Below are 19282 nucleotides of genomic sequence, written 5' to 3'. Positions count from 1 at the left end.
AGGGTTAGAGTTCTTATTTAGACTTTTCATCTTCAGTCTTTGGATCTGATTATACTAATGCCTATTCCCAAAAATACAGTGCCCTCACTATATTCTCAGTGATTGACGGTTGTGTGCTTCTAAGGGTGGTGCTGAGGCTCTGGCGTCAAGACAAGTTTGAGGGAGACTGGTAATTCTGAATTCACATCTAGTCTGCCACTTAGTAGCTCTGTGTCCTTAGGCTGGTTACTTAATACTTCCTGAATCTGTTTTCCCAGCTATAAAATGGGAAGATCTGCCTACTTACTTCAGGGTTATTTTGAAGATTAAACTGAAAAATCTCTATAAAGCTTGTTATATAGTGCCCAGTGCATAGAGCTTAATTAGTGGTAGTGGCTTTTACTATTCTGGGAAGAGGAAACTATTTGCAGGAATGGTTGTGTAAGAGTATGCCAGGTTCTGAACTACAGGTTGTTCAGCATGGCTTGAAAGGAGGTGATACCTGGAGAGCTAGGCAGGGGCCACATCGTAAAGAGCTTCATCTGAATAATGGGTCTGCCAGCAAGACTTTCCTCAAAGTGATGGACAGGTAGGCTACCATTTGACTTCAGAGAATGAATTACCTGAGTCTTCATCTGGACTGTCAAAGCTGTTCTTAGGGGCCGGCCCGGTGGTGCAGCGGTTAAGTGCACACGTTCTGCTTCGGCGCCCTGGAGTTTGCTGGTTCGGATCCCGGGTGCGGACATGGCACCACTTGGCAAGCCATGCTGTGGCAGGTGTCCCATATATAAAGTAGAGGAAGATGGGCACAGATGTTAGCTCAGGGCCAGCCTTCCTCAGCAAAAAGAGGAGGATTAAAAGATTAGCTCAGGGCTGGTCTTCCTCAAAAAAAAAAAAAAAAAAGCTATTCTTAGTTTCCAAGGCTCATGTGGGCTAGATGACTTCTCAGCAGAAGGTGGAGATATTGTACAACACTCCTCATTATCTTTCATTCGCAGGATATGATGGACGATATCTGCCAGGAGCAGTTTCTAGAGCTCTCCTACCTGAATGGAGTACCGGAGCCCTCTCGCGGACGTGGGGTGCCAGTGAGAGGCCGGGGAGCTGCACCACCTCCTCCACCTGTTCCCAGGTAAAAATAATGGAGACTATCAGAAATAGGATGTAAATTTGACTGCTAATAGCATCTCTCTCTTAGTGATGCTCTTATCTCCAACTTGAATGGGGTCTCAGGATTTGTATGTTATATCAAGGGTGGAATTCTAGATCTTGGGCATTTTGGCCATAGTCAAGTGCAGCAGTCCTGCCAAAACTTTTGTCTTTTGATTTTGGACAGTTCTAGCATTTTTAAATGGTCTCTCACTTTAGAATTTTATCTTTTCTGACTGACTTCTAAGGAGTGTTGAGACTCTGCAAGGCAGTCCACTGATGAGACATTCACAGGTCCACTGTGGGAACTGGAGTGTCTTCCAGTGTGGGTCCTTTACCCACCTCTACATTTCTCTTTGTTTTAATAATAGTCTATCTAAGACATCATAAAACCTGTCTAGCTCCGGAGTTTGCAAACAAATGTGAACACAAAAGTAGCCTATTCATAAAAATCTCCATTTAAAATAAACTTTCTTTTTGCAGGGGCCGTGGTGTTGGACCACCTCGGGGGGCTTTGGTGCGTGGTACACCAGTGAGAGGAGCCATCACCAGAGGTGCCACTGTGACTCGAGGAGTGCCACCCCCACCTACTGTGAGGGGTGCTCCAGCACCAAGAGCACGGACAGCAGGCATCCAGAGAATACCTTTGCCTCCACCACCTGCACCAGAAACATATGAAGAATACGTAAGTTTGTACAGTGTACCATTTCCCAATACCTAGAAGGTTGCCAGAGGAAGTTGACGTAGGTGTCAAACTTGGCCTTGATGTAGGTGGCAGGGACTGCTTGTAAGATACAGAATCTTCCTTCTTCTCTTGCAGTGAATGTTAAACTATGATAAGATTTTTCCATTTTAACCATGATTTACTATGTGTATGTAGATTGAACAGGAAATAAGCTGGGCTTGATGTACAGTGTTTTACTAAGGGTCTTCCACTGCTCTACTGATAACACTGAAGTTCAACTTTATACCTTATTTCCCGCCCTCACTTGAAGGGGTTTTTTTATTTAATTGGTTGTTTTGTTTCAGTTTTTAAAAAATAATCCTTTCTGTCTTGACTCTTCCACAACAGGTGTTAACATTTTGGAGGGGAATTCCTGTTCTTTTCATCCAGAGCCTGCTGCACTCGCATGGGATATAGTTGTCTTCCCTCCGCTCTGTGATTCTGACTTTGTATTGCATTTTGTTCGTTCTAGGGATATGATGACACATATGCAGAACAGAGTTATGAAGGCTACGAAGGCTATTACAGCCAGAGCCAAGGGTGAGTCAGGCAATAAGTGTTGTTTCATGTCCTAGGGGTGGGTGGAGGGAGTTGGAGGAACTGAGAGGTTTAGGTAAGCACACCTCTAAGGAAGAATAAGGCTCACCTTTTGAGGGTATCTCTGCTTTTAACATCTGTAAGGCACATACCTGGGTCTGCAAGTTTGTATAACTGTGAACCTTAAATTGTAGTGCAGAATCTGGGACTAGCAGATGAAAAGTTCCTGAGCTGTAACTACATAGAAACAAAGGGAAAAATGCCTTTAAATTGTTTGGATTTATTATTAAAAAATACCACAGCCACATTAAAGTTGCATAAAAGTTTAAAAGGAAACTAGAATCCCACTACCATAACTTAGGTTCTTTTCTGCACTTTTCTTAAAAAATGTTTTTTGTGTATGTGTCTTATCGGTGATTCATTGAAAGGGAGTCTCCTCATTCTATAGTGGGGACAAAACAGTTCTTTTTATGTTTGTTTATTTGTTCCAGTGAGCCCTATGAATATATGTGTATATACACTGTGGTTAAGATGGCAAATTTTGGATTGTGCCCTTTCACTTTAAATTGTGTGGTATCCATTTTTCTTTGGTGTAGTTGTCACAGTTTTTTTTATGAGTACGTAGTATATGCATGTGTGGAAATATTTTGTGGTTTGGAGATGGGGCAGAGTGAGCATTTTCCTGTGTTACATGCACAGTAAAATGACTGAAATATGGAAGTATTTGGGAGAAAGGTGAAACTGAAACGTAGTTGCTATATAGCTCTCTAACACCCTGTCTTTGGCTTTCAGGGACTCAGAATATTATGACTATGGACATGGGGAGGTTCAAGATTCTTATGAAGCATATGGTATGTCTTTATTTCTGTGGTGGGGCAGAATGTGCAAGTAAGTGCCTGAGAGAATGCTGGTGACTGGGTTATTGGGGGTCAGACAGTCATATACCTAAGGGGAAACGTTTAGAAGGCCAAGATGTTGGTAGATATGACAATAGGAGTCCTCCTCTTATTTAAATTTTGGGGTGTGTAGTAGAAAGAGGGACTCCTAAAGTGAGGTAGGGGTGCTATGCACATGTCCTAAACCAGGGCTCAGGTCCAGCTTGGCCTGGTTGCAGCAGAAGACTTTTAAGCTGATGTTTTTTCTTACTTTAGGCCAGGAGATGGCTATGCCTGAGTTATGTTGCTGGCCCTTTGCTGCTGATACCTAGGCCATATTGGTGGATAATAAGAATTTAATCATATCCAACTCTACTCTTCTGCCCCACCTCATTTTAAAAAATAACTTTGTATCTCATTGGAGAGAATCTCAATGTAGAGGACATAGTAGTTGAAAGGGATCTAGATACCTAGATGGTAGCTAGCCAGAGCAAGTTAAGGGCAAGAAGAGTGTCTGTTAGGTTCAGATTAGAGGCTGTAGGGGCCAATTCAGCTCAGTACTGGCACCAAACTCCTTATTGTCTTGGAGACATCTCAACTAAGTACTTGATCCCAAGAGAGCTAGAGGCTGGAATGGCAGCAGGACCAAACTGCCTTCACTGAGGTTTGGTTGAAAACATATTGCTCAAGAGTGTCCTCAAGAGCCAGTTATGGCTCTGTGTTAATGGGCCCCAGAGGGAGTGCCACGTGGCAGTGGATGCAGAGAGCAGTGTTTTAAATGTGAGGTATTTTCAACATACCTAAAGGAATTCCAGAGTCCTTGGCAAGAGGCTCGGCACTTGACAGTTCATCTTGAGATACTAGTTGACAGTCTCACCTTAGCCCTAGCTGGAAAAGGGAGAGCTTCTTAGGGCCTCCCCCTGACAGACAAACAGCTCGACTCCTCAGCACAGTAGGTAGTAGCCAATCAGCTGCTTGTCCAGGGAGACAGTTTTTACCAATTTCAGCTAAATGGTACTGGACAGGTGCCATCAGTAACACTGCACTGCTCATATGCCACTATTTAGAAGGGCAGTGTGATTGCCCCCGGGTATTTCCCTCCATCCGTGAGGCAGCACAATGAGGCCTCTGTATGTGTTTGACTAAATTGCATTTCTGTTTTGCTGGAGAAAAGACTGGACTGAAAGAGGCAGGCTGCTCCTTGTGCTCCTGGTATGATGTTGCCACAGTTCATCTGTTCTGATTTCTGCCTTTATAAACAGAATTAGAAAAATAAACTGTCTTGTTGGTAGCCAAAAGCGACTTGGACAGTGATGGACATATCTATTATACTAAGGGTATAAATAGGCTTAGATAGGGTTCTGTGCGAGTTTAGATCTACTCATGGGCTTTAGACCTATAGTGATGGAGGCAGATGTTTGTGAATGTAGGCAGCTGGAGAACTACTTAAGGAATGAACTGGCATGGACAAAGTATGGGGGTGAGTGGAACAAATAAACTTATGAAGCTTATAAAACTCATTTTCATAAGAGGTCAGCTCTAGAAGTAAGTAATCGTCTCCCTCAGGCTTTTTCCTGTCACAAAGGAAAACCATTGGAGAATGTCAGCCATGTTGTCTGGTGTTTCTGGACTTTGTGGCATAAGAAAGGAGATAATAAATTCTCCTTATCAGTGCTGTAAACAAATTTGGTTTTACTTCCTTCCACCAGAGTGGTAGACCAGCTCTGCTGTGGTAGGGGGCCTCATGAAATGTGCCCCTTGCTTACTTCTCCACAGGGAAGCCAGACTTGCTGTTGGATGGAAAGGGAGCTACCTCCTTCTGATTTGAAAGACTTCGAGATGTTGTCACTTTACCTGAAGCTGTCTGCTAGATTGCTGTGGGAACAGGAAAGGGCACTGCAGACCCACCAAGATGGATTTCCTCACTGTCTCAAGCAGTGTTGGGTTTATCGAGGTTTAGGGACTGGAGTATAGATCATGTTGCCTGTGGGGAGCCTCTTTGCTGGAGATTACTTTAAGCCCTTTCTGAAATGTTTCCTTTTGTCCGTCCACTCAGAGCTGCCCTACAGTTGGGAAATTGCCTAAGCTGCTCAGGAGGGCCAAGCAGAGTGAAAAACAAAGACCACCTGGGAAGTGTCAAGACATGGGAAGCAAAGCAGTGTTTTTTGGTGATCTTTACTGGATGACTTGCCCCTGCTCATCCCAAAATGCCTTTGGCACATAGTTTATAACTGTTGTTGCTTTCTCTACAGGCCAAGACGACTGGAATGGGACCAGGCCGTCGCTGAAGGCCCCTCCAGCTAGGCCAGTGAAGGGAGCATACAGAGAGCACCCATATGGACGTTATTAAAAACAAACATGAGGGGAAAATATCATTTATGAGCAAAGTTGTTACTGATTTCTTGTATCTCCCAGGATTCCTGTTGCTTTACCCACAACAGACAAGTAATTGTCTAAGTGTTTTTCTTCGTGGTCCCCTTCTTCTCCCCACCTTACTCCATTCTTAACTCTGCATTCTGGCTTCTGTATGTAGTATTTTAAAATGAGTTAAAATAGATTTAGGAATATCGAATTAATTTTTTAAGTGTGTAGATGCTTTTTTCTTTGTTGTTTAAATATAAACAGAAATGTACCTTTTATAATAAAAAAAAGAAGTTGAGTAAAAAAAAACACCACAAACCTGTTAGTTTCAAAAGTGACATTGCTTGCTTAAAGGTTCTGAAGTTAAGGCTTGTTAACTTTATCTTAGTTTTGATTTGAGGCATCCCGTAAAGTTGTAGTTGCAGAATCCCAAACTAGGCTACATTTCAAAATTCAGGGCTGTTTAAGATTTAAAATCACAAACGTTAACGGCAGTAGGTGCCACCATGTAAAAGTGAGCTCAGACGTCTCTAAAAACGTTTCCTTTAAAAGCACATGGCGGTTGAATCTTAAGGTTAAATTTTAATATGAAAGATCCTCATGAATTAAATAGTTGATGCAATTTTTAACGTTAATTGATTTAAAAAAACAACAAAATTAGGTTTGTAAAACTGACTTTTTCATTATGTGGGTTTTGAAATCTAGCCCCAGACATACAGTGTTGAGAGATACTTAGTGGGGAGTAGGTTTTGAAGAGGCTGATTGGGGGAGAGGGGCTGGCCACCTGAATTGAATTTGATGCAGAGCTTTTTAGCCATGATCTTTCAGTAATAGTACTAATAATTAAAATTTTCAGTATTTAAAAAGACAAAGTATTTTGTCCATTTGAGATTCTGCACTCCATGAAAAGCTCACTTGGACACGGGGGCCAAAAGCTAATGATTTTCTTAAGTTGACGGTTGTCAATACTGAACTGTTGAAAGGTAGTCAGTCAAGTATGTCTCAACACTAGCATGATATAAAAAGGGACACTGCAGCTGGACGAAAAAGGAATCAAAATCCACTTTGTACATAAGTTAAAGTCCTAATTGGATTTGTACCGTCCTCCCATTTTGTTCTTGGAAGATTAAATGCTACATGTGTAAGTCTGCCTAAATAGGTAGCTTAAACTTATGTCAAAATGTCTGCAGCAGTTTGTCAATAAAGTTTAGTCCTTTTTTAATCAAAGTAAATGTGATGAATTGTCATTTTTTTGGGTGGACAATAAAATAGTTTTCTCTTTCAAATAAATTTAAATTAACTCTAAAGTTAATGGGCTTGTTAAAAGTTGGAGACATTCTTAAAAGTGGTGGGGGGGATTTTATTTTAAGTTTACCAAAAAAAAGTTTATGGAGTTGTTAAGTTTTAGTTTAAAAATAACCAAAGCTTTTTCACCCCCTGGAAGTTGTTGAAAACAGTTTTATCCAATCCTATCACAACTCTAATTTCTGAAGAGAGAAAGCCCACTAAGCCGAAACTTGGAATGGTTTCCATCCATAGGCCTCAGTATTTAAAGTGCCAGCTACTCTAGTTTGCACCTTCTGTAAAGGCCCTAGGTGGCCCCAAGAGTGACACGAAATAATCTCTGTGAGCTTGGAAAGGGATAGCACCACCTGCCTTTGATAAAACAATTTAGCAAACCCTGGATTCCCTTAAGGGTTTCCCTTCCAATCCCAGAAATGCTGTTAACCAGTCAGCTGGGCGGGGGCAGGATCTGGCATGCTAGGCTGGCCCTGAACTCCCTCTTGAGAGACCAAGAGAGGAAATGATGGAATTGGTTGACCCTGTTTCCACTCCTCTGTGTTAATTCTCAGGTTCTCATGCCTTCCCTAAGGGAGCCACCTAAACTGCTCGGGGGTGAAAAATCCTCTTGTATGAAGTGCCAAGCTGCCTGCAGCAGTGCATGATGGACATTTTTTTTCTTTTTAAAACACACCAACAAAAAAATGTATTTGTAGATTGTGATAAAGTGTAAATAACTGAATTTTCAACCATGGTTTGAAGTCAGCTTTCAGGGCATTATGTCTTGTTTTGATGAAAAGAGATCACTCTATACCCCCCTTTTTAAAGGAAAATTATCGCAAGAGAATCAGGATGTGTAAAGCTAACATGCATCGCAAAAAACCAAAGGTAACCTAAATGTCTGATTTTAATAGCACATATTTCTCTTTTACATAAACTGTGACAGCAACTTGCATAAACAATTCTTTAGCTGTTAATTTTAATGTTAAAACTTTGCAAAACTTGTTTAATAAAAATAGCTGTAAAAAGAAAAACCATATGCTGCCGCATAAATTAGCCATAACTCTTAATAATCCTGCCCATCACAAGTGAACTGTAATGTAACCTGGGCACAAAGTCTGACATCTTAAATGACACATTGTAAAATTTCAATGACTGTAGTTTAGACCTGCTGCTCCCCAAAGTAAAGCTTTCTGCTCAGCTATTTTAAAATGTACAAAGATGAGCCCCTCTAGGTCCCCCATATTGATATTCACAATGAAATGTTACTTAAAATTTCTTTAAAGTTGCATGTCTCTCTCCTGTAATGTGTAAACTGCATGCAGGATCTCTATCTTTTATTTTGTATGTCTTTAAAACTCCCTCTTCAAACGACTGATCTCTTGCTTCTCCATTTTCAGGTAATTGAAAACTCCTGAGACATTTTCTGGAGTAGAATGGGTAGTGAAGACCCATGTCAGGTATGTTAAGGTGGCTTTTTATTAAGGATGTGAGACTTTAACTATAAAACAGTTTTGCCAGGAGGTGGCTTGGGAGGTGATCAATGGGCAAATCTTTCTTTCATGTCATTTCTACCATATTTACAACATGACCGTGCTTATATATTGGTTTACAGTCCATAGTGAATTTACTTGTAATGACCAGATAGTGTCTGTTTATAGCTTTTGAATCCCACTCTCTCCTGTCAATAACCTGGTGAGGCAGTATTTCATTTGGAGTTCGTTAGTAGTGAGCAACCAAGTGACTGGCTAATGTAGATAAAAAGGAATTGATTGTAAGGATGTCAGGAGCTCAGAGATTTAGTGTGAAGGCTAGAAAATCTGGCTTGGGAACCAGGGTGGCTGCAGAGAACTGGAAACGGTAGTGGTAGACCATAGGAATGGTCCTGAAGCCAGGACTAGCTGCTTAGGCACTATTGCTGGAATAAGTAAACTCTAGCCACGTTGGTTTCTTTCTCTCTCTACTCAAGATTCGAATTCTAGGGAGGTAATGTCAGCCTGAGTCACATGTCCCAATACTTGACCAGTATGCAGTAAAAAAATAAATAAATAAAATAAGGGCCGGCCCAGTGGCACAGCGGTTAAATTCACACGTTCCACTTCAGCAGCCTGGGGTTCGCCAGTTCGGATCCCAGGTGTGGACGTGGCACAGCTTGGCAAGCCATGCTGTGGTAGGTGTCCCACATAGAAAGTAGGGGAAGATGGGCACGGGTGTTAGCTCAGGGCCAGTCTTCCTCAGCAAAAAAAGGAGGATTGGTGGCAGATGTTAGCTCAGGACTAATCTCACCCCCCCCCCCCCCAAAAAAAACTAATTCCTCAAAAGGAAGTCACAGTGTTATTAGGAAAGGGAAGTGGATAGTGGGCATCCAGAAAACAATTGTCCAGTAATGGCATATTTTACAGAAGTAGTAACTGAAACTTAATAAGGTTAAGTGACTTCCCAGCATCACATAGTTAGTATGGTTAGTAATCAAGCCTGAGTTCATGTGTCGCCGGAACCTAACATTTTAATTCTACTCTCCTGCTTTAATTTAAGGAAGGAGTATTCCTCATACTTAGGAGACGCCTGAATATTGTCTTGTAGTACAAAGGACATGGAACCTGGCAAACCTAGAGTTCAATCCATGAGCTTTGTTTACTGACCTAAAACAAATCACTTAATGAATTTCCACATCTAGGGAGGAAGATGATAATAATGTACACGTTACAGTGGTTGGTGAACTGAAGGAGTTCTGATATGTAGTAAGGCCAACCATTCAGTGCCCTATACGTAGTAAATATTAGTGTTCTTTCCCTAAGAAATTTTAAACCCCTGGTTTGGGTAGTTGGGGGCTCTGACAATTGAGTGAGCCTTCCTGTTGCGTGAAGCCATCAAGGTGCTAACTGGATGTTTTTTCCCTCTGCCCCTGAGTGAGTTGTTAGGGTTAGGGTGGCACTGAGGAGACAGTCTAACTAGGTAAGTCAAGGCCCCTACAGCCCTTCCCAGTGAAATTTGCCTTCTTGGAGGTCATTTCTTCAAAACCTGCCTCTCATCCAGGAGCCTCTGAGATCTGGCGACTTTAAGGACGGCTGCATGTATTGAGCATGGTTCTGAGCACCCAGGAAATCCTGTTTGATGTTAGTCACGTGAATGGCTAGGAAATTTTAAAGGAAAGTCCCTGAATGCAGACAATTTAGCTTCAACTCTTCCTAGAGCAGAGTTTTGGGGAAACTTCTTTCTTCATTTGGCCTCTAATTTGTGCTTGTTCGGAAAGGCAGGTTCCATTGTTGGCAGACCCAGGCCTGCCAGTGGTCTGCCTGTTCTGGGTGTCTAGCGTAGTCACTTGGTCCCGGAGTTTTCTATAGCTTTTTGTCACTGCCTGTGAACTTTTATTACAGTTCTATAAGCTTCAGAGACAGGCAAGACTGGGGACCTGTCCTGGCTCTGTTTCATCATAGCCTTTGTCTTTGTTTTGACAAAAACAAAACGCTTAACCCCTCTCTGTGCCTCATTTCTTTATCATCAAATGAAGTTGTTGATGATAACTAGCATTTATCTCTATGTGCATCATAATATCCTGAGCAGTTAATGAGGATTATCTCATTTGGTCCTCTCAACCTTTTTCTTTTTTAATTGAGATAAAATTCATATAAAATTTACCATTTTAACCATTTTAAAGTATACAGTTCATGGTTTTCAGAATTTTCACAATGCTGTGTAACTGTCATCACTATTTAATTCCAGAAAATTTATGCTACCCCAAAAAGAAATCTCCTACCTGTTAGTAATTACCCCCAATTCCCCTCTCTCCCTAGCCTCTGGCAATGACTAACCGGCTTTCTGTTTCTATGGATTTGCCTATTCTGGACGTTTCATACAAATGGAATCGTGTAATACGTACCTTTTGTTGTTGGCTTCTTTCACTTTGCATAATGTTTTCAAGGATCATCTATGTTACAGCAAGTATCAGTACTTTATACTAGTGATGAGAAACATGTTACTTCCCAAAAGCAGCCTGTTTCATTTAAGACAGTTCCAAGTACTAGAAGGTTTCTGCATTTTGAGTGAGTCACTCCAGTAACTTATACTGGTTCTACTTTGGACCCCTGAAGGAATGTCCTTTCAAGCATTTGAAGATCATTGTCATTTGTATTTCTTTCCCAGCTCTAAAATTTTTTGTTCAACTTGCTAGATCTGATTTTCAAGAAAAACTAGAAATTGGGATTTTATATGCTGACAGTTGTTTAATGTTTGCTTAGATTTGTATTAGTCCCTGTAAACTGCCCGTAGCCTACCACTGGCAGCCTCTGTTTAGCTTCTGTTAATAGAAATTAAAGGATGTCTTAGGATTATTGAGATACAATTCCTATACTAGTCACCCATCTAAAGTGTACAATTCAGTGGTTTTTAGTAAATGCAGAATTATACAGTCATCATGACAGCCAATTTTAGGACATGTTTGTCACCCCAAAAAAGAAATCACATACCCTTTAGCCATCTCCCCCAATCTACTTATCCTCTCCAGCCCTAAGTAACCAGTAATCTGCTTTCTGTCTCTATCAATTTACCTATTCTGGACATTTCATATAAATGGAATCCTACAACATATGATCTTTTTTGACTGGCTTCTTTCAATTAGCATAGTGTTTTCAAGTTTCATCCATGTTATAGCATGTATCAGTACTTCGTTCATTTTATTACACGTTTTATTTATCCATTCACCCATTGACGGACATATAGGTTGTTTCTGCTTTTTGATATTATGAATAGTACTGCTGTGATCATTTGTGTACAGGTTTTAGTTTGGGCGTGTTTTCAGTTTCTTGGGTGTGTACCTAGGAGAGGAATCGCTGTGTCATATGGTAACACTATGTTTAACTTTTTGAGGGACTGCCAAACTGTTTTCCACAGAGGCTGCACCATTCCCACTAGCAAACTATGAGGTTTCTAATTTCTCCATATCCTCACCAACACTTGTTATTTTCTGTTTTGTTTTTTATAGCCATCTTACTAGGTGTGAATTGGTATCTCATTGTGGTTTTGATTTGCTTTTCCCTAATGACTAGTATTGTTGAACATCTTTTCATGTGTTTATTCACCATTTGAATATCTTCTTTGGAGAAATGTATTTAAATCTTTTGCCAATTTTTAAATTGAATTGTCTTTTTATTATTGAATTGTAGGTTCTTTATATGTTCTGATGCTAGGCCCTTATCAGATATGTGATTGTGCAAGTATTTTCTCCCATTCTGTGGGTTGTCTTTTTATTTTCTTTGAAACACTAAAATTTTTCGTTTTGATGAAGTCAGATTTATCTCTTGTTTTCTTTTCTTGCTTGTGCTTTTGGTGTCACGACTAAGAAGCCATTGTCTCATTCAAGGTCCTGAAGATGTATACCTGTTTCCTTCTAAAAGTTTTACTACTGCTACTTTTTTTTTTTTTTTTTTTTTTTTTTGAGGAAGATTAGCCCTGAGCTAACTACTGCCAATCCTCCTCTTTTTGCTGAGGAGACTGGCCCTGAGCTAACATCCATGTCCATCTTCCTCTACTTTATATGTGGGACGCCTACCACAGCATGGCGGGCCAAGCGGTGCCATGTCTGCACCCAGGATCCGAACTGGCGAACCCCAGGCCGCTGAGAAGCAGACGTGGGAACTTAACCGCTGTGCCACCAGGCTGGCCCTATAGTTTTACTTCTTAAAGTTTTAGGTCTATGATCCATTTTGTGTTAACATCTGTGTATGGAGAGAGGTGGGGGTTTCATACTCATTCTTTTGCATGTGGATATCTAGAAGTCCCAGCACGATTTATTGAAAAGACTTCTCTTTCCTCGTTGAATGATCTTGGCACCCTTGTCAAAAATCAATTGATCATAGATGTATTCATCTACTGCCTTTTGAAGTAGGTATTATTTAAAGTGATTAATACAATTTCTGGCATATAGCAGCTACTCAATAATAAATAATAGCCTATTGGATTTCTTTTGCGTCATTAGGAGTTAGTAAGTGGTGGGGCTGGGATTTGATCCCACGTCTGAGTGACTCCAGATCATGTCTTTATCCTGTGCGTTATACTGTGCGCTGCTAAAGTGGAAATGAAGCTCTCTGGGTGCCATGTTGGCCATATATAGTTCTCGAGAGGCTCAGAGGCCGAGCTCCAACATGGCCTTCTCCCACCATCAAACCTCCTTTGCTCTTTTCCCCATCTCCCTCCAGGGTTTCCATGGAGCTTCCAGGGCGCTCTTGGCCATGACAGTTGCTGCTAAAGGAACACTCTTCACCCTTCCTTACCTTGGGATATGGCAATTATTCAAATAGCCTTAGGATCTGTGCCCTCTTGCTTTCTCTCCCACCACTTCCCATCCTCTGCCACAAGCTAAGAATGAAGGTAAAGATGCATCAGCAGCTGCTAGGGCTTTCTGGCCACCAAGGATGAAGCAGCCTCAGACTGTGTTTTGTTTCAGGAACACATATGCAGAGCACTCCTGTGAACCAAGTGAACAAGGGGGATAGAGGTGATGGTGGTGGATGTTTTACTCGGGTTTTTGAAAGTTAAGTACTCCCTCCCTGACCTCAAACCCTGAAGCTCTGTGTCACCCAGGCTTTGCCCAAGATCATTTCTGGGTTAGAATGCGGAAGGCAGTACACGGGCTCCCTCTTTCTTGATGTGTTCTCGTGCTTTATATGAGCCTATATAGGCTGCTGTTGCTGGCAGTGTAACTATTAAGTGGTCCTTTTCATCTTTTTCTAATTTTATTATTTCTCAGTCTACTCCCATTCATTGATCTTGACCCAATTTTTTAAAAGAAGGAGAAAGTGGGGCTGGCCTCGTGGCCAAGTGGTTAAGTCTGCTCGCTCTGCTTTGGCAGCCCAGGGCTTTGCCTGTGTGAATCCTGGGCGCGGACATGGCACCGCTCATCGAGCCACACTGAGGCGGCATCCCACATGCCACAGCTAGAAGGACCCACAACTGAAAATACACAACTATATACTGGGGAGCTTTGGGAGAAAAAGGAAAAAGTTTTTTTAAAAAATCTAAAAGAAGGAGAAAATGACATAGGGAAAATAGGCAGCTTTGCCTGACTAAGGGAGAGGAGAACTCAATTTGAATACCTACTGTGTGTCCTTATTTTTGTAAATGAGGCACGTGGTACTAGGAGAGGTGAAGTAATTTACCACAGTTGCACAGCAAGTTGTGGGGGGTGCATATCAACGTTTTTAATCACCAAAGTCCATTCTCTATGCTGAAAGCATGCTCCTTCTATAGGATACCACCATATTTATTGACACTGAGGCCATTTATTATAAGACGTATCATTAAGTACTGCAAACAGAAAAAATGCTGCTAATTAAGCCAGCACAATGGTTTATTTTCCTATCAAGTGTAAGATGCGTACTGATTTCAGAAATGTTAAAATCTGAAAAAAATGTTTTAGCTACTATTGCATTTTGTCAGTTCTAACATTTATTCTTTACTATGTGCCATGCACTGTCTTCTCCACCTATAAAGTAGCTATTATTATCCCATTTTTACACAGTGATGAAACTGAGGCCCAGAAAATTAAATAACTTATCAAGGTCATGCAGCTGTTGAATAGCTGAGCTGGGATTCAGGCTCAGGCAAGTCTGATTTCAGAGTCCATGATGAATCTCGACTACTAGATCACACTGGAATTTAGAAGGCGTTTTACGTGTCAGCCAGAATCATCTCAGGGAGCCTGTACAGTCATTCTCTATCCTGGAAGAAAGCTGCTTCTGCAGGAACATTATTACTAACGCAGCAAACATGTGCTGAGGCCGCTTAGGACCTTATGCTGGCTATGCTGGATCACAGGTCTACATCGGTTCATAGTCTCTGCCTTAAGAAACTCAGTCTCATGGGAGGAAGTAAGTCTTAAATAGTTACAGTGGTGTGTGATTGTGTTCTCTTGTGAGCTGAATACCAGGGAGCCTGGAGGAGCTGTCTGAGAAAGGCTTAGGGAGCATCAGAAAAGGAGAGTGACATTTAAGTTGAGTCTTAAAGGATAAGTAAGAATGTGCCAGGCAGACAGATAGGGTAGCATAGCACTATTATTGCTTTAAACAGACTAATTTTAAGTTCTGCCTCCTGCAGAGCTACTAGCTTTGGAACTTTAGGTGAGTTATCTTCTCTAAGTCTCAGCTTCATCATATATAAAATGAGGGGATAATATGATTTACTTCACAACATTGTTGTGAAGATTGAATGAATTAACGTGTAAAACATTCAACATGACATGTAGTAAGCACCCAATAAGTGTTAGCTATAAATTGAGGCTGGAAGAGTAGTAGGTTAGTGCTGATTTTGAAAAGCTAAAGGTTAGGCAAGGAATTTGGAGTTGATTCTCAAATTTAGAGAGCTATTTAAGGCCTTAAACACGAGAGTGACTTGAACACTCCCGTGTTCGCCATTGTGCTGGCAAGCTGGGGGAATAGGGAAGCAGAAGAGAAAAGCGAAAAGCATTACGTAGAATGGCCCCCGTTCCTTTGTGGGAGAGTGAAAAGCTATTCCCTCATCGCTCAGCCTGCCTTTGCTCTCCCTCTTGCCTGAAGGCCTTTTGGTTCTTACCTTTTGAGATACTAATCGTCTCTCCTCTCAGATATTTGGGCTATTTGAATGTGGGGTTTTAGGCCTTCGCCATGTGTTAAGGGAATCTTCCTGCATCCTATCCCTTTCACCCAGCCTGTGAATTAGAGACCAAAACTGTGAGTCTCTACTGATAGAAATTTTAGTCTTAAGGAATTGCTGAGCAAGGCTTTGCTTCACCACCGTAAGTCCTGAATGAAGTCTCTGCTTCCATTTTAAGCTCTTAATTCTGTGCTAACTCTGCTGGGAGTATCATATGCAGCATCCCCTTTAATTCTCACAAACAACCCTGTGAAGCAGGAATTATCCTGGGAAACTGAGGTGTACAGGTTTGGATGACCACCGGGTCCAAGAGCTGGAGTTTAGACAAATCTTTCTGCTCCCACTTAGCTGCCTCCTGGTCTCTCCTCTGTACCGAGAGGAGATCACCTTACACTGAAAGTAGTTCTTGGCTTTGGCGTACAAAGTGGGTGCCCCTGGCTTGGTTTCCAGATTCCTGAAGTTAAAAGAATTGGATCCTTCTAAGCCCTCCCTCTCTCTCTCCAGACTCTCATGTACCTCTTGCTCTCCAGATTAATAGTCGTGGCATGTTTAAAGCTAGCAAGCATCTGATGAATATTTAATAGCCTTGAGCAGACGGGCTGGATACAGCTGTCTGAGACAGCAGCTGTTGGGGGGAGGGGAGGAAGTGCACTGCACTGGCTAACTACTGTTCTTTTGTTCCCTGGCCCTAGCCCCTTGTAGGCCCTTTAGGAGCAAAGGCCCATGGTGGGCGCTATACCCTAGTCCTATTGTGGCCAATTGCTGCCCTGGCTCCCAAGGAGGCTGCATTCAAGCAACAGACCACACCCATTTTGGGGGGTGGTGGGGAGCAGATATGTTCCCTGATAGCTAGAATCAGTTTTCCAACCCCTGGGCTAGAGGTCTTCTACTCCATAACCTGTTCTGGCTTCGGGGCTGAGGACACGTTCTCATCCAGTGTTCTGCAACTGCAGCTCTCTTTTCTGAAAGGAGACAGACTTGGATCTGGAAGGGGCTTGAGTTTCATAACCGTGCTGCTGGGGTTTAGCTTCTTGACATGCCTTAACTGCAGGTGGAGTGGCCTCTCAGCAGGAGGGGGACATCTCACTGCTAGCCTAAGCTGTGGGGATTGTCTTTGGCTAGTCTTAGGGAATGGGCAGGTAGGAGTTCTCAGACAGGACACAAGCCATCCCTGTGCTTCCCCCACCTAGACGTAGGGAGCTTTTTGCTTCAAGGAGGCCTCGTTTCCAGGGCAGATCTGGGGAGGTCGTGGGGACTCCTGAGGAAAGCTCATTTGAGAGGTTTCCAGGCAGAGTGTGAGGTACAGTCAGCCTGTCAGCCCAAATTAATCACCTTGGTAATTGCCAGAAATTTGGGCACTATTTCTGTTTGTAATACTGTATTAAGATGCCTGAGTTAGCTGATCCCTTGTCAGCCTCTGGGGCCCACCTTGGCCCTCTTCAGGGTAGCCAGTCTCCTCCACCCCAGGCACCATGTGTGAGAACTTGAGATAAAAGAGTTTGGGTTCGGATACAGGGCTAATTCTTCTGTAGGTCCGCTGACTCCTGCAGCCTTCATGCTTCCTATTCATGGCCCAGCCTCGCATCTGAAATGGGTGCTCCCCATCTCTCGGGCTCTCTGGGGTTGGAATGTAGGAAACAAGCTCTGCATCTGTCTTTGAGAGAGAAATATCTTGTGCTCTGATATGATTCCTCATAAGCTTCTCTCCAGAGATCAGTACAAATGGCCCCTTTCGTTTGTTTTTTTTAATACATTATTATAAATTAGAACACCTACTATGTGCTAGACACTGATTCAGTGGCAACTGAACAAGATTAAATGGTCCCTGACCTCATGGAGCTTATAGGGTATTTAGGGAGACAGACACTAAACAGATATTAATCTCATAAATAACACAAATCATTTCAGTTGTGATAAGTGCTGTGAAAGAAAAGAATGGGGCGCTATGAGGGCACACAACAGGGAGCTAACCTAGCTCTGGGATTTTCCTTGAGGACATGGTGCTTAAGCTGACATCTAAAGGAAGAGTTAAGTAGGCAGAGGGTTTAGGAGATGGTTTGGGGAAAGGACATGAAGCTTATTGTAGGCAGAGGGTAGGACTGAGGCAACTTCAAGGTGAGGCAGGAAGCTAGACCTTATTCTGAGGTCATCACTGAAGACCATTGAATCCAGGTGTGAAGGGTAGGGAATGACATGATTACTAGATTTCTGCTTTTTAAACTTCACTTGCTCCTGAGTGAAGAGTGGATTATGGGAACCTGTTAGGAAACTTTTTTGTGTTAGTCCAGACAAGAAATGAGGAAAACCTATAGTAGGGTGATATCAGTGAAAATGTAGAGAAGTGAATGGATCCAAGAACTTGTAGGAGCTAGAATGAACATAACTTGGTGATTGTTTACATGTGGAAGAAAAGGGAGGTATTGAGAGGGCTCCCAGGTTACTGGCTTGAACTCTGGAGAATGGTAGTGCTTTTTTTTTTAAAGATGGGGAGACACTACTACAGTCTTTGGCATGAGATCAGGGCCCTGTCCTGTGCCCCAGGCTTAGGATGTGTCTCTCCCATGGATGACCCTGAGTACTGGGAGCGGGATGGACCCCTCAAGAGAAGGGAAGAGATGGAGCCCTGAGCCTAGGATTTATAGCTATGGGAAGATGCCTATTTTCTCATTCCCTTTCTTCCAAAGACTTTAAAGCTCTTCGTTTATCTTTTTGACATCTCTGGGAGAGTAGAAAACATTTTCACCTTTATATAGCTGGAGGCCCCAAAGGTTTAGTTGATTCTGCCCTAGATCACTCAGCTCAGGCATAGCCGAGGATGGGAGGTAGGAGGTGTGAGCCTCCATTTTCACCACCTGACTGACAGCAAAAAGGGAGCTCATAGGCTGTGGACTTCTATTTTCTACCCATGTGTGTCCCTAGAAACCTCGTACTGAATGAAACAACTGGAGTTCTGCTGTGGGTTGGGGAGATTGTAAGGGAGGAAGCCTGGCCAAATGGGAGGCTGGGAAGCCCCCATGATATGGCAGCTTCATTTCTTAATTTTCTACCTGTGTCTTTGCAGCCATCAGAGGACTCCGGAAACCAGGAGAGCTGCCTGCTGTGTCAAGGCTGGCCTGAGGGCATTTGCTGAGCAAAGAGAAACCCAGGAACGGAGATCAACAGTCTTTTCCCACCCCACCTCTTGATCTGTCTGATTTACCCACAGAAAGCCAGCCAGGATCCCCTAGGAGAGTCACTAGGCCCAGAATGGAGTCCTCAGGGCTGCAGGGGACTGTGATGCTAACAGTTAAACCTGCTTAGGACTTCAAAGAATTGACGGGGGACTAACGCTATCCCCAGCATGGCCTCCTAGATCTGAATAAACTGGCAGTCCTTCTGTCTCTTTCCCAGTTTGCCTGCTTCCCCTTAGCCTTGAGCAGAACAAGCTGGAATACCCCTACCACCACCTCCTGTTTCCCACCTTGCCACACCTGTGTTGTGAGTGCCAACCTGGGAGCCCTTGGACACTTCCAGAGGGCTCCCACAGAGAGGCTGGTCACCACCTCTGTAATAGGCTGAGGAAAGCCAAGTGAGAAGATTCATTTACTTCGGGCAAGTTATTTAACCTCTGAGCCTGTTTTTCTCTTCATTGTTGATTACTAACCTTGTCCAAAAAGCTCTTGAAGGGTAGGGCTTTTCCTTCACTTCTACTGTATCCCTTCCCCAACAAATATCTGGCACTGAGGAGCTCAATAAAGGTTTTGTCAAGTGA

General features: G+C 42.6%; 1 protein-coding gene across 4 annotated transcripts in view; it reads left to right on the top strand.

Annotated features, from left to right (window-relative positions):
- Nucleotides 1–19282, top strand: part of KHDRBS1 (KH RNA binding domain containing, signal transduction associated 1) — a 37475-nt gene extending 18193 nt beyond the window's left edge. Inside the window, exons 5-12 of one of the 4 annotated variants that reach the window (XR_011537479.1) lie at nt 978–1111; nt 1612–1813; nt 2325–2392; nt 3182–3240; nt 5517–5709; nt 8307–8366; nt 14423–14504; nt 18593–19282. Coding sequence is in view for 1 of the 4 variants with exons in the window: in XM_008521891.2 (XP_008520113.2) it covers nt 978–1111; nt 1612–1813; nt 2325–2392; nt 3182–3240; nt 5517–5614 (561 nt within the window). In the remaining 3 variants the exon portion in view is untranslated. Of the gene's footprint in view, nt 1–977; nt 1112–1611; nt 1814–2324; nt 2393–3181; nt 3241–5516; nt 6858–8306; nt 8367–14422; nt 14772–18592 lie in introns of those variants that run through there. The other 3 variants (XR_011537478.1, XR_011537477.1, XM_008521891.2) reach the window with 3 other exon arrangements.

This window comes from Equus przewalskii, chromosome 2 (genome assembly GCF_037783145.1).
Source record: "Equus przewalskii isolate Varuska chromosome 2, EquPr2, whole genome shotgun sequence".
NCBI classification, from domain to species: Eukaryota; Metazoa; Chordata; class Mammalia; order Perissodactyla; family Equidae; genus Equus; species Equus przewalskii.
This window is presented reverse-complemented; position numbering and strand designations above follow the sequence as displayed.